General features: G+C 45.9%; 1 protein-coding gene across 7 annotated transcripts in view; it reads right to left on the bottom strand.

Annotated features, from left to right (window-relative positions):
- Positions 1-2,400: 2,400 nt before the first annotated feature.
- PPP1R12B (protein phosphatase 1 regulatory subunit 12B) overlaps positions 2,401-15,951 on the bottom strand; it is a 255,505-nt gene continuing 241,954 nt past the window's right edge. For 5 of the 7 annotated variants that reach the window (XM_069074578.1, XM_069074577.1, XM_069074579.1 and 2 more), the window contains one exon: positions 2,401-8,984. In XM_069074578.1, the coding sequence (XP_068930679.1) occupies positions 8,898-8,984 (87 nt within the window). In that variant the 3' untranslated portion in view covers positions 2,401-8,897. The other 2 variants (XM_069074582.1, XM_069074583.1) reach the window with 1 other exon arrangement.

Raw genomic sequence — 15,951 nt, 5'->3', positions numbered from 1 at the left:
AGCTGGAGCTCAGGTGCAGGATGTCAAAAGTGGTTCCAAGAAATGGTTAAGGCCCTGCTCAGCTCCCGATTCGTCCTGCCTTCTCATTTTTAGGAGCTCGTTGAAGCAGCTGCTGCTGCTGCCATTTAGAAAATTTACATCGAGAGTCTTCCATGCCCCAGGTCCTGGAATGGGGCTGTGAGATTCCAATTATCTTGAAATGGCAGAATTGCTCTCCAGCTGAGAAAGAGCCAGCCAGGGGGGAGGAGGCGGGCAGGGGATGGTGTTGTACAGAGATTGCAATGAGGCTGCCTCATCTGCTTAGAGCACCTCTTGTCCTAAACCAGTTTACAGATGGCATCTTCACCTCATCCCCAATCTCTACCCCCACACAATGCAGTGAGAGTAAAGATAGGGCGTTGGCGGGGTGAGGGTGGGGAGAGGTCCTTGAGGACATAGCTCTAAGGGCTTCCCAGGAGTTCAGATATTTTGATGTCAACTCATTAACTGATGAAAGAAGAGGGATTACAGGGAAAAACCAGCCTTCACAATACTGGATATGGGATGTTATAAAGGGATAGTATACGGTCCCTTGGGACAGCTAGGTGGTGCCATAGTACGCAGAGTGCACTCATCTTCCTGAGTTCAAATCTGGCTTCAGACACTTACTAGCTGTGGGACCCTGGGCTAGTCACTTCATCCTGTTTGCCTCAGTTTCCTCATCTGTAAAATGAGCTGGAGAAGGAGATGGCGAACCACTCCAGTATCTCTGCCCAAAAAGCCCAGATGGGGTCACCAAGAGTCAGACATGACTGAAAAGACCAACAACAAACAGCATAGGGCCCAGGGCCCGAAGGAAGGAGGTCTGAATGGCGATGATGGAGCGTAAGACAAGGTGGAGTGCGCTTAATTACCAGCACAAGGGATTGCTAAGAGAATTTCCTGCCTCCAAATGGTTTGAGGAAGTTCTCTCACCAGGGAGAAGTAGTGAAACCCCCTCAACTAGAGGTTTGAAGAGAAGGCATTTTTCTGCTGAGATGCAGGTGGCTGAATGACGTGGCCCAACCTGAGCCCCTGCCACATTTCTGGGCAGTGTGCACATTATAAGAAAAGTGGTCAGGTTTTTCTTCTCTTTTCTTTTTTTGCTTTTTGGAGGGCAATTGGGGTTAAGTGACTTGCCCAAGGTCACATGGCTAGTTTTTTTTCTGTCCTCCTGACTCCAGGGCCGGTACTCTATTCACTGCGCCACCTAGCTGCCCTGAGGTTATTCTTTTACAAAGTGAGAGAACCCCAGAGATGAAGCAGCTCCCTTAGGCTCCCAGTATCACAGGATCAGAGGCAGAATTAAAACTCAGGGCTCCCAACGTTCACTCAGGGACCTGGGCCACACCAAAAGATTCTTCTTCCCCCTCCAGCCCCCCAATCTGTTCTCCCCATTTTGTTGTCAAGGATCCCATTTTCTGACCAGGCCTGAACTTTTCAACTATGACATCATGTGTGTGAAGCAGGCTGCTACTTTGGCCCCAAAGAGCATGACTGCAGGGGAAAGGAATTTTCCTTCCCTGTCCAAATACTGTTTGCTCCAAGGCAGTGACCAAGGATTTCCACTTGGTAGAAACCAACAGGTTGAGAAAAGTCAGAGATGGTGCTTCTTCTGAGGCAGGTCAAATCTGGGCCACCTAGAAGGTACCACCTTGGTGGTAACCACCGCTGAAGTGAAAGGTGGGAGGGGGTGTGGGGGGTGGGATGCAGTAGTTTGCCTTGAGACAAAGTCTTCCCACTCCTCTCTACTGTGACCCTCCCCCCCCACTTTCATGCCAAGCTATTTCTGCAGTGTGGAAAAACTCAGGGAATTCAGATCTAAGTTAAGCAACGGACTCACGAAAGAGAATGGAAGCTGCCTGAGGTTAGGGGGCTGGTCCCCAGCACAGAGCACGGTCCCTTACAAGTACTAGGCAGTTCATCATTTTGTTGAATTTGTTAAATTGTCGAAGACTAGTATGAACTGGTAAAAGCTTTAGAGTGGTTAGCTGACCAACAGACTAGTCAAAGCTTGCTCAGTAACCCTGGGGAAAGCCACTTAGCCTGACTCCCTGGGCCTCCTGTTATCCAACTATAAAGTAATTTACCTCTTCTGCCTGAAAGACCTTAAGCTACTCTGGTCTTGGTAACATTTTCCCTTTTAGTGTTTCTCTTATGCACAGGTCCCTCTCCTGGCCTATTAATTGCCTGAGACCCTTCTTGAGGTTGGGAAAGTCCTTTAAAATGGGTGGGAGAGTGACACTTTCATTTCTGTCCCAATCTGTCAGGGGTAGCCTCGATGTTCCTGAATGGAGGCAGGTAAATCAATGAAATAACACTCAGGAAATTCTTCCCAGGTGCAAAATCCTATAAACCCAAGACCCAGGACAGATACAGATGCAAAGTTAAAACACAGTTTTATTTACTCATTTATAAATACTGTTGTGTTTACAGGCATCATATAGATGTGAATATTATTATCTCAAACTTTCAAACACATAATAATACTATATAGTGACAACCAGTAAAACAAAATCATTCATCTCAGGGTTGAAAGGCCACTCAAATTTGCATAAAAATACATTCGGGTCACAAGAGTCCCACATCCCCTCCCCTTCCCTCCCTCCCCCCATCCCTCAGTGTATTTACAGTTGACTGAAGTTAGTCCATACAATTCAGCTGAAAAAAAAAATGGTTATATCCAGTGCTTTAACAGTGGTGGAAATAGGGTTAAGGGATGAAAAGATGCCGAAGACAGAGTGAGAGCCTCCAAGTGGGAAGGCAGTGCAGCTGTCCAAGTGACTCTGGCCATTTCCATCAGTCTAATTTAGGTAGGGCAGGAGGAACAAAAGCAGAGAAGCTACAAAGCCTGTCTCCAAGTCATTCAGGGGACAATGGGGTTATGTTCTCCCCAAGTGGCACAATGGGAAGGGGGAGAAGGAAGCCCATTCCACCATGGTCTGGGGAATCAGGGCACTATTAGGGCCGAACTACTAGACACTGGCAAGCTAGGAGAGTTATGGGGACTCAGAAATACTCAGGCCTCCTTCAGGGGCTTCTCCACCCATTCCCATTGGTGCCCTGTCAACGAGCAGCTTCAGACCTTTTCCTGTCCTTCATCAGACTCTTAGTTAGAATTTCGACTCCTGAGCTTACTATTTTGTGAGGAAGGGACAAGGAAGCCTTAATAAAAGTAGGGGCCTGGCTTGTATCTGCATGGCAGAATGTGTCAGTCCAAGTATGGTCCTAGCCATAGCCTCTTACCCTTCAGGATGTCTGCTCCCTCTGATATCTGAAGGGAACACAGTTCCCTTGACACTCACTCCTGGGATGCTCTTGATGGAGTAGGTATATTACAGACAAAAAAGACAGCCAGCCCTCAGTCAGATTTCCTTCCACTCACCGAACTGGTGGATGTCAACTAAATCCAGACACATTGTGACCAAGTGAGAAACAGCTGCGTTATTAAGGACAAAATCTGGATGAGCTGGAGAATGATCTTTATTTTCCCATGGCTGCCTGTGAGCCCTCACTAAGAGTGACAGGGAAATTAAGGGCAGTGCAGGACATATTCAATACTGATGCCTGGAATCCTAGTTCTGCGGTCTCCTTAGACATGACAGGATATCCTGAACAAAAGCTCTATGGGTTAAACCTTAGCCCCTAGCCCCTTGGGACATCAGGACCCCTGAAGCTGAGGGCACTATGTGGTGTTGATCTTGCACCTCGCTGCATTTTTGGAAAAGCTCCTTCCCTAAATGGACATCCACTCCAAAAGGCTCGAAACAAGAGGAAACAGATGTGGAGAAGAAAGAGAAAGGGAGAGTAGCAGCTCTCGAAGGACATAAGCGGGTCCTGATGTAACCCTTAGGTGAAGGGGAAAGGGGATTTCATGGGGGTAATCAGGGAGGATTTGAGAAGAGATCATCCAAATGACATCATTTCCATGGTCCATAGTAGGTAAAGAGATTATCAAAAGGGGGACTCCCAAGATAATTCCTTAAAGGCTGGGCATAAGAAGAGATACACTGTTGGGATCAATGAAGACAGTGGTGTCCTACAATGATGCCTCTGAGTGTCCCAAATCTCTGCAGTGTTGACACCCGTTCAGCAATTCCCGAACCCTTGTGTTATTGATAAAACAATCTTAAAGTCACCAATCCATCTTAGATGTAGTCAGAACAATCATTAATGGAAAAGCTATAAAACCAAGTCTCTGCCTTCTCAACCAGATTTTATCTGCAGCTCTTTTTTGAGGATGGGGGAGCTACTGATCCTAAGTGACCTGGGGTTGTTCTTTGACTGTCACTCCCAAAGGATAGGTAGCAGCTCCTCTCAGGTGGGCAGTCAAGGTTTCCTACTGGAATTTTTCTCTAGCGAACTGCTTTATTTGTTGATAGCTGTGATACTAACAGTTCCTTGGCTGCAGGAAGAAGTTGGTCTGTTTTTCCAAAGTAATCAGAATGCAGGAGATCAATAGCAGCCACAAGGTTGGCCTGATGCTCCAAAAGTGTCAATACCCATTAAGAAAGTTGATTAAAATCTAGAACAATGATTTTGTACTGCAGGCTGAAGCTTTAATTCTACATGGCTAACTTTCCCTTTCAGTGTCAGCCCCAGACTCCATTCATTGCAATCCTCAACCCCACTGTCTTAGGTCTTCCTTCCTTCTGCCACCTGTGTGCCTATACAGGCAAATCTCCCTCGCAGGGCTTCCAACCTTCAGTCCTACTCAATGCACATCCATCTCATACTCCATGGGGCAATTTGTTGAAGACAGAAGGTGCTCAGTAAGACAGGGCCCCGCCTGCCTGCTTGCCAACTCTCACTGACTCCGTGGTCTTCTTCACAAACCTTCTACTCTCACGGGAAATTGCTTTGAACAAAACCTCAGTCACTCCTTTCTCACACCAAACAGGCCTGACCGTAGAGAAGCTCTAACCTGGGGGCATCTGTGAAGTAAAAATTTTCTCTTTTTGCTGTAGAATTTGGGTCCATCTGTGAAAAAGCTGGTGCTTGGAGAACACAACTAGACTGTGAGCCTGGATTGAAGAACAGTGGAAACCAAGCGAGAGTCTTGGGAAGGTGGTGGGCCAGGCCTACAAAGAGCCACCCCCATTTCCCATTAAAACCTTGCCACAAATTGCCTTCTGCCCATTTCTCCACACACTTTAACTTCCCCCTCTGCTCGCTGTAATGTTCTCATGGAGCCATGAGGAGGAAGAGTGAATGTAACACCATTCCATCACCCTCAGGATTAAAATCACTTTCCAATGAGGCTGACAACCAGCCCTGACCCGCTGATGCTGAAGACTCCTATTCAGAAGAAAACAATGATGCTCTCATGCTTGGGTTTCCAGTAACAAACAGCAGCAGTTCTAAGATGGAAAAATGCTCTAATCTTCTAAAAATTGTCATGGACTCTTGGTGCACGAGATCATCTAGGCAGCCCCCTCCATTTTACAGATGAGAAAACATGTCCAGAAATATCGCATGTCCAAGGCTGCCCAGTTTACAACAAAATCCCAGGGGTAGCCCCTTCTATGACGCTGTGTTCATTTTCCCTCAGTGCTGTTTCATTTCTTGGTACAAAGGGCTTTTCTGCAGAGTTCGTGTATGGTGATCACTCGCTGAAGATGGAGGCCAAGAATTTTATAAAATCCTGGCAATACCTTAATGCCAACCTGGCAGAGACCCAAAAGACAAGGGAGGACTTGGGTTAAAAACCAGGTCCTTTTCATACATAAGATTCCTGCTTCATCTAGACTGACTGAAGCCAGTGGGGTCAGTCAGTACATAAATATATTGGGGGGCGATGCCTTGAGATGTATTAAGATAGTGAGGATGCCGGATTTAGGAATGAAGAATTAGTAAAATCCAAAGAATTGTTTTCTCCACATCATTTCTTCCTACAATATACTAGTCAAGGGCTCTCTCATTCTTGTCTTTGTATACCTGGCCCTTGTGCAATGAACTTAATATCTGCTGAAACTTTCATTTATTTGCCAAGGGAGGGCTTAAGGATCCTCCTGATGCCATCTGTATCACCAGCAAGAAGTGACCTAGACTGAAATGCTGCCACTGCTGAGTGGAGACTTCAGTAGGCTCCAAAGGCACCCTGCCACAATGCTGGAAGAGTGGTGGTGGCGACGAAGAGGGTGACCAGGGTCTGAGGCAATGCAGTGCAGTGCATAGCCTTGTAAGTCCCCCTTGCTTACCTTCATTCAAGCAAGGAAGTTGGTTTTTATTTTTTAAAACTAACTCAGGTACTCTCTGCTTCACAGAAACCCCAGGTTTAATAAAGAATCTCTCACTCCCTGGATAGCAATGTAGCAGAGATAAGATATGTGTCGGGGACTGGTAGTGAGCTGCATGAAAAGCTGAATATTCCTCAGCGGCTTCAGAAAACCAAGTAGGTATATCTAGGTATGTTTGACAAACTTGCGTAGAAGCTAAAAGGAGGGGTTAGAAGGCCAGAGAAGGAATCAGATTTATCCTACAGTCAGAACGGACAAGAGTGAGGTTTCTGGACATGTCAACTGAGGGACTGCCCCAACATAAGAAACTCTGAACAGCCCTATTTGACCTCACTCTGTTGGGATGATCAGATATCTGAAGAATTTGATAATTTTTTTCTCCTGAGGGAGATTCTACTGGAATTCCCCAAATGACCAAAACATGGCTAACTAACATTCCAGTGTCTTTTATGACATTATAGACTATCTCACTGATTAGAATCAAGTAAATGCTTATAGTACAACTCATCTCACTCATTACTCTGAAGTATTTTTACAACTCTGAAATGCCACCCAAATATCATAGAATAATAGCTTCCCTTGACATAGGTTGGAAAAGGAATCAACACATCACTTTGCAGACTATAAAACTGAGTTTTGGCGAGGAAGACAAAGTTTGAAACCCTTGCAATGTAACTTCTGATTGCTAGATGCTTCGGACACCTACGAAGGGTTTCTCTACCTTGAACAGAGGAGACTCAGAGTGGACAGAGGCAGTATACATGAGAAAATTGATCACTGGACTTAGATGAAAACTCACTGAACTTTATATACCAAGGATGTGAAAGAGACCAGGGCTGGTTTTAGTTGACCAGAAACTCAATGTGAGCCAACAGTGTGATGCAGCTGCTGAAACAGCTAATGCTCTCTCAGGCTGCATTAATAAAGACAGAGTGTCCTATCAAGGGAGGTAATAGTGCCACCATGTGCTTCACTGGTCACACCACATCAAGAGCATTACACTTGGGAGATGGTGACCAGAAGAGTGGAGAGCCTAGAAACTATCAGAAGGAACAGCTGATGGGTATTTGGCATAGAGAAGACATTTGGGGAGGGGGAGTCCATGACAATTGTCTTCAAATATTTAAATGGCTGTAATGAAGAAGCACTAGATTAACTGTATGGCTCCAGAGGGCATATTGTATCAGTGACTGGAACATAGTGTTAGATTTAGGAAGAACTTCCTAAAAATTCAAGCTAGATAATAATGGAACACACTTTCTTATAGTGAGCTTCCTGTCACTGGAAGGGTTCAAGTAAAGGATGATCAATCATCTGTCCTGCCTAAAATGTTGTAGAAGCGTTGGTTGGTTGGTTGGATTAAATGACCCCCGGCCTCTCTCAGGTCTAAGACTCTATGATATCACAACTCACTTAAATGATCTGAAGACTCTCCATCTTTGCTTTTTGGTTTCCCCACTATTTTTAAGATGGAAATGCCTCTAAGAGCTCAATACTACGTCCTTCCAACATTTAAGTTCCTTCTGTCCTCCTCCCAGCAACACAACAACACAAGTCTTCTTGGTCATTACGTTCAAGTTAGGATTTCCCACAAACACAACTTAAGCCAGACTCTTTCCAACTTGTCTCCACTTTGTGCCTTTCACCTGCACCTCCCTGGGCCTCCTAATGTTGGGTTATTTTCCCACCAGGAACATGCAGTAAAGCTGAAAGGAAAACAAAACATCCTCCCTGCAATGGGGGTGGAGTGGGGCTTAGCCTCTAGAACAATGGGTGAGGTGCCTGTGTGCACCCTTGGAGAAGGAGCAGGTGCTGCTGGCTGACAGGGTAATTCTTTTCCCCTGACTTCAGAAAATACCCTTCTAGTAGCTAAGGCCCATAGAGCTCAGAGGCTAGACATGGATTTTAGATGGTTGGCCAAGTGGGAAGGGGAAAGGAGAACACACTAAGTGAAGCAAAGCCGCCTGAGCCCTGGGGAGAAGACTGGACAAGGGGAAGTGGAGGCTGAGGCTCTTATGCAACATTACCAGACAGATGAAATAGAAGTCATATAGCCGCCATGAAAAGATGTTTCCTGGGAGGATGAGAACAGAGTCTCACTGTGAAGCAACTGTCACCCAAGTCTAATAAAAACATGCCCCTGGCGGCTGTCTGGTGATTAAATCCAGGTCCAGCTGTTTTCCTTGGGCACATGGCACTCCCAATGGGGTCCCTGGGCCAGCAGGTGGCAGCCTTCACACTGATCCTCCTCCTCCCCCCCAACACACACAAGGCCAATGGACCAGGCTGTTGCTGTGATGGTGCTGGTTGGGGGGTGGGGGGATAATCCTTTCAGGTCTGGACTGAGTCTAATATGAACAGAGTGGTCGAGCAATAGGGAGTGCCAGGGGCCCATCTCCAGAGGCACTCCACCCTGCCCCAGATGGCCATCTCTCATTACCACCACGATGTTTCCATGAAAACTCTCCTAACACATGGAAGTAGATGAGATCTGGGCTGTGCAGGAAAAATAAATTTTGGGGTGGTGGGACAGGGAGGGGTTCTTCAGTCACAAACACTGACTCTTTTTGGTTGGAAGGTAGAGGCAGAGGGGAATGGGAGCTGGGGAACAGCAAGTGCTTTCCCTTCCAAAGAATGAGTCTATTTGGACAGCTTGCTGATAACTCTGATGAGGGCACCATTTTCATCTTTCAGCCTCTGGTTGTCGGACTTGAGTTCTGTCAAAACCTGCAAAGACAACAAAGGTGTTGGAGCTTCTAAGCAGTCAGTCAATGTTATCCCCTCCTCCACTTTCATCCCTGAGTAGCTGGAGGCCAGCTCCCTGGGCTCCATGTGTCTCACCTCCTCACTAGTCACCACAGCAGAAGAAGCTCCCACCCACACCCCCAAGAGGTGGAAGTACAGCCTCTTAGCAGTCCCTGAAGAGCCCAGGGACAAGTCAAAAAGGACACCCCTGTCTTGTTTGTTATTTGGACTAGCACTGTCAACGGTTGGATTTTCCACTTCAGACTTAGTGTGGTATAGTAAATAGAGATGCTGGACTTATGGCTGGGAAGACCTCAGCTCAAGACCGTGGGCACAACCTGAGACTGTTTCCTCCACCTGTAAAATGAGAACTGTAAGTTACGCCATAGTCCCTGTCTCTCTGTAAGCCTTTGTAAGGCTCAAATATAAAGCATCTTCCAGAATTATGCTAAAATGTCAGCTATTTCTTATTTTTGTTTTCCATGGACTTAGTGAATCATTTCTAGTCACTGAAAACCTATATACCTTTTATGAATCCGCTCACCTCCAGCCTGGAGAAACAAGGAGAATCCCAACTGAAGGAGATGAAGAAATAGGTGGGAGGGAGGACAATGGGGAGTGACAGATGAGGAGAGAAAGGACAGGGAAGGGAAGCTGCACAGTGTCTGGGCTTTACAACAAGGCATAGAGAAAGTAACTGGCAGGCTTTCTATACATGGTAACGGTAGCTATTATTCCAGGACATCAGAGGTTAGAGAACCTTCAATGATAGGACGACTCAGGAAAATGACATCTACTCACATGGTATATATTGATTTCTAACTGTTAAATCCAAAGGCATCACAGATGAGAACTGGCCAAGATCAGAATGTATGAGTCATGTGTAATTCCTTCAGAGGGCCTCTTACTTCTACTCCACTGATGGTCATCAAGGAATGCCAAGATCTCCTTGGTATCAAGACCACAGGATCAACGGCTATCCAAAGACTGATATGTTTAAGTTTCACAAACTTGGAACTTGTCCCTGTAAGACAAGGACTGAATCTAGTTTGGGTGGTGATGGAAAAACGATAGTTCCAAACTCCAGCTTGTGTGTGTTCCAAAGCACAATGATGAGATGGTGAGCCCTAATGGGTTATCTGGAAATATTTACATCTGGGCCTTGGGTGTCACAGCAAAAATTTAGGTGAGAGTGGAAAGTTTTTTCATTGTGAAGGGCACAGAAGCCTGGATCTAGATACAATAGGTAATAGTGTAAGCTGATAGCCAGGATGATTCAAACTTCTAATTCCAAAGGACAGCTGGCAGGTGAGATCTGGCTTGACCCATATCAGGGTTCCAGGCCTGGCTCTCACACTGACCAGCTGCATGGGCTTTGCTAAGTCTCTATACCTTCCAGGGCTTCAGTTTTTCCATTTGCACACTGGGGAACATAATGGTTTTCCTCCTTATCTCTCAGAGTTGATGTAAGGTTAACAAGAGATAACATGTTAAAAAGGTATAGAAAAAAGGTTATAGCAAGGGTATAGATAAAACCAGAGACTTATCAATGTTTCTGTTATTTAGCATGGAATGCAGGAAAGAGCTCTGGACTAAGACTGATGCGGTGGCAATTTTAATTCTGGCTTTGCTGCTCCCTAGTGATGTGATCTGGGTGAATCACTTCACCCATTTCAGTTCCCCAAGGAGAAGAATCCCTATACTACCTACTTCCTCAAGACACTGTGAGGACCAAATGAAGCAACAGATGTGAAATGTGCTTTTAAAAAATGAAACACTGTACAGATTTAAGGGATTATCATTTTTGATTCTTCCTTGAGCAAAGCTGTCAGCTACTGCCTGAGAATTTGGAAATTTTTTATGAAATACCCTCATTCCAATAACACTTTTTTAAAAAGTATAATCCAATTCTTCTGTTTTGTCTAAACCAAACTAAGAGCAGATTTGGTGGCCATTCATTTCTGTATCTTTGCTACCTGACCAGGATATCTTAGTTTGGTGTTAGACTCTCATTCTAAGCATAAGTCTTATATGACCAGCTCCGCAGCTCTGCTGCGAGGTGGCCTTGAACCTCCAAACCTTCCCTTCTGCTGCTCTCTGAAGTCTCATCCTAGGGCCCTTCAGCCGGATGCTCAGTGTGACTGTGAAAGGAGTCCCTGCATCATGGGATTCCATAGAGAAGTTACGGATGGCAGTGAACTATACTGCACTGCTAGCTCGTCCCCCAATCAGAGCCAAGCCTCCCCCCACCTCCTTCTTTCCCAGCTGCAACATACTATAACTGACATCCAAAGGTGTGATGTGCTTAATTAAGTACAAGAACTGGAAACCAGGAATGGAGAAAAAAATAATATGGCCCCTTTGTCTCCCCCAATTTTGTTTTTAGGAGACAGGAGGGAAGAGCAACACTATTCTTGATACTTGTTTGGATATTTGTATGAAGATACCTAAGGCAAAGGGGAAAAAAAGTAAAAATAAAATTTTTTCGAGTACCATCACAAGCTCCTGCCCAGGAGTAAGTTAAACGGAAAACGTTCAAAGTTTTATTTGCTCCAAAATTAAGGGATGGAACAACTACAGGGAAGGTGGCCTTCAGGCCCATCCCTGAACCATTTCTGTCCCCTCCTCCATCTCTTAAAGTGTTCAGAAGACAGAGGAGTGGGTTCCCTATGGGGGAAGACTGGAGGCAGTCAGGAAAATCTGGGCTTGAATCCCACCCTGACCACTTGCTGGTGGTGTGATCCTGGGCAAGTCACTTAAGCATCTTGGGATCCAGCTTCCTCATCAATAAAATGAGGGGTTGGACTCAGTAATTCTAAGGTCCCTTCCCAAACTAAATCTACATGATCACAACTTCTGTCTCCTGGTCCATGGCCCACAGAGGGCATGCAGAAGGGAAGTACATGTCAGCCAGTCAGGTTACCACTTCACCAATTTGGCTTCTCTCCCATGACAGCTTTTCCCGCACAGCTACTGAGTAGTGACTGATGCTGTGCTCTGGAAGAGTGGTACCCATGGTTAATAATGGTGATGTGCTGGCCTCAGTGGGTAGAAGCAGCAACTTCTCCTATAACTACTATCTGTTGGCAGGTAAACAGCTCTCAGTAAATGGTTCTTAGGAGCAGGGATCACATCTTGCTTGTCTTTATAGATCCACCTGAGTCTAGCAGGGTACACTAGACATAGCAGAAATGTTTGTTAAATGAAATTAACTGTTAGCAGTGTAGTGAAAGCAGAAGGCTGAGCTCTAGTCTTCAGCCAGGGTGCCGGCACATGACAGTCACTCTCTGAACAGGACTGCCTGAGTGTTCATAAAAGCTAACAGGTACACAGAGCAAGTCCTGGGAATGAGAGAACCAGCTCGGTCCCTGACCTGGAAGCAACTTAAACACAAGGGGGAGAACACTTGGCATTCCTCCTGGGAGCTACATTCATCAACTGCACTATCTTGAGGTTTACTGCAACTTGGCACTTGACGTGTCATGTGGAGCCTTAGCTGGGAGCTGAATTCTTAAGGAGGGTGATAGGCAGCTCAGGGCTGGGCTGGGCACACTTCTCTTTCAGTCTTCTATCTATCTATCTTCTATCTGTGATGGTCTCTGTCACACAAAATAAATATTAGCCCAGCCCTTAGAATAATTTGGGAGCTTCAGACATAGGGGGTATTAGTTACTAGCCACTGACCCTGATGGCAAAAGCAAATGGAAAACAGCAAAAGAATGGACCTGGCAAGGTCTAATTATATACTGACAACAACGAAAGTCTCTTTTCTGAGTAAGGATGGTGTTTGGCAGCAGCGACCCCATCATGTCATCTTGGGATGTGGAAAAACGGGCCCTCATGTTCTTCAGGTTTTTTTTGTGTGTGTGTGTGTGTGTGTGTGTTTTTTTTTAAAGCAATCGGGGTTAAATAACTTGCTCAAGGTTACACGGCCAGTTATTATTTCTGGGTGTGGTGCTGAGTATCTAAGCCCGGATTTGATCCAGGTCATCCCGACACTGGAGCCAGTGCTCTTACTCACTGAGCCACCTGGCCGCCCCCATGTTCTTCAGTTTTACCAGTCACCAAGGTCACTCTAAGCTATTGCTTTTCACTTCAGTGGTCAACACTAACTCTTCTGAAAAGATGAGGCCCCTAAAAGGGGGTGGATTACTTATCTAGACCACGGATGAATCCTGAGAGATCTGGAATGGGGATGAGATGTAATCAGGGTCTCCCAGCAAAGGAAACAACAGCTGAGCTGATTGACAGGGCTGGGGCACCGCATTCTTCACCCTGTCCACTTCTGCTTGAGTGGGTTTGGCTAGAGGGTGCAGAAGGAGGGCCTAGGACAATTGCACTTCTACCCCACCCCACCAATGGTCCTAATGGGCTAAAGAATCTGGCTCATTTTGGAACACTCCACGGTCATTCGGATCATTAAAGAGAAATCCTTGTGCTCGTGGGGGTCCAAATCCACATGTTTGAGGGTTGGAAACCTGGAGAGCCATCCTGATACTAATGTTGGAGCCCGACAACAACCAAAGGGGTGTGCATGTATATGTGTGAGTGCGTGTGTGTGTGTGTGACAGACTGAGTGCAAATCCATCTGTAAATCTTTTTGACTTCCAGGAGAAAGTGCTTGCCTGTCTTGCTGGGTCTATGCCACCATCTTAGCTGGCTTTCTATCAGTCCACTTCTTGCTCCTCCTCCTGGCCCCTTCTGTCCCCAGACTAGCAGTATGTACTAGGTATCCAAATGTAGAAGCTCCAGTGTCACAGGGCTATGCAATGAGCCCCCAGACCAACCAGAAGAATCAACCTGCCTGGAGAGGTGGAGGAGGGAGGTGAGGTGGAGAGGAAGGGGCAGAGCTAGAGCTCTTGGGTCTCCGAGGACTCGATGGACACTGAGAGTCTGGCCACCACCCGGGTCAGGGCCCTGTTCTCAGCCTGCAGCTGCTTGTTCATCTGCTTCAGGGTCTGAATCTGTTTAAGCTGGTGGAGGTTCTGCAGAGAGTGAGACATGGAGGGGACAGAGACAGACAGACAAAACAGACCAAAGGAGATAAAAAGTAGGACAAGGAAATCATGTGACTCATTGTTTTTTTAGTTTGCATGCAAGAAAGGAAAGGAAAAGAAAAGAGGAAAATGGCTGGAAGGAGAGCAAATGGGAATGGAGTGATGGAGTAGAAAGCTAGGGAGATCAGAGCTGGGCCAAGTGACTCTTAGCTAAGCCCCAAACACAATGAAGGCTGGCTCTTTTCATAGAACCAGTGACCACCTCAAAATGCCCATCTAACTGGTTCTGAACAGCAGCCCCACTGTGTGGCTCTTAGGCTTTCTGCTGGATCTATAGGGTAAGTTAACCTGCCTGTACAGCCCGTTTCCAGTCACTCAGACCTTCCTTCATCCATATCTGGACCCAACAAAGGGGGCTTTATATCCAGACTAAATACTCTGCCTACGCCCAACTGAAATTACTGCTATTTCCCTTCCTCTCTTTCTTCCACCTTTTTCTTTTGCGATCATCCTGTTTTCTCTCTTTGTTCTACTCTTTCCTCTCTTGATTTCTTTACTGTGGGGGCAAAGAGGTCTACGGCTTGCAGGTTCATTTTGTATACAGAGCCATGAGCAGATTGGTGGAAAGGAGCTATACTATACCAAAACAATGAAGAATTGGTACTTTTCTAGGTAGTTCTCCAGCGTTCTTTGCAGGAACCAAAAATTAACATAGCCAGTTCTATCTTGAAGTCCAGAAAGCTCTGTCCAGGCTTTAAGAGAAATTAAACTGCCACCAACCTACTGCATCATTATCTGCATGACTAAACTAACATCTAATGGTGCTCCCCTTCCTCTCCTCCTCATTCATGCAGAGGCTTGGTGCTCATTAAAGATGTCTGCAAAGATACTACCACTCTGGAAAATACAGCCACATCCTAGAGTATTCATGAATATGTGTATTTGGTAATCACAGAGTAATGGTCCTGGCTGACATAAGTACCAGGGCATCCCTAGACACGTGGGGCCCTGACCCAGAATGGCGCCTGAAGTTATGTTAACTACAGGCTTCTGTTTTTTCCTTCTATTCTGGGTCTCTTCTAAGACAACGTGGCCAGATGTATTATTCTGGGAATCCACTGGTAGACTCACAGGGAAGGAAATGCAGTTTTCCACCTTGGTTCCAAACTTAGTACTTAGGATATTTTTGTTTAGTCTGGGAGTCAACATTTTCCCAGTCCACAAAATTCCTACCACTTACCTAAGGGACACAAACAACAACAACAAAGACCCACCAGCCAATGTCAGAATTTAATACAATGAGCCTGGCCTATACAATTACTTGTCCTAGGTCAGGGGTAGTGTGTAAGGCTATTACAGCCCTGGCCAATCAGCTCTTTGTAAGTAAGTGAATGCTTCTGCTATGCAAACAGAGCAGTAATATATGAGCAAGCGCACATCCACTAAGGTTACAACAAGTACTGGAAAGTCATAGGGAAGAGAACGAGAGAGAAGTCTGTCTAGAACCAGCACGGGGTGAATGAATTAAATGAAAGATTAGTGGAATGACAATTATTCAGGGGTGAAAAAGAGGGAGAATAAAGACAGTGGGAAATAAGAAATACAATAAGGGGAAGAGACACACAGACATAGCTGTTGAACATCCCTTTCCCCAAATAGGGAAACTAGTTATCCTGGAGGGGAAGGCAGGGCAGCCAAATAGCTGGGGAGTCAAAAGGATGGCAGGGCCTGGGCTAGCCTTTTCACTCACTTCAAGCAATTCAGCGGGGGGCACATGAAGGGTATCATGAGGTGCCGTGCAAGGAAGTAAGAGGAAAGGAATAGGGGTTGAATCTAAGAACCAATGGAAAATTCCCTGCTTCGACTCTTCAGTGCTTATTGAGCATGAGGCACAATCAATGTCATTGTACCAAGTGGTCCCTGCTCACCCGCTAATATCCTGAATTATACAA

The sequence above is a fragment of the Petaurus breviceps genome, unplaced genomic scaffold (genome assembly GCF_028583685.1).
Source record: "Petaurus breviceps papuanus isolate PSGF00001 unplaced genomic scaffold, PetGlider_PUasm1.0 90895, whole genome shotgun sequence".
NCBI classification, from domain to species: Eukaryota; Metazoa; Chordata; class Mammalia; order Diprotodontia; family Petauridae; genus Petaurus; species Petaurus breviceps.
Note: the sequence above shows the minus strand (reverse complement) of the source record. Positions and strands in the feature narration are given on the sequence as shown.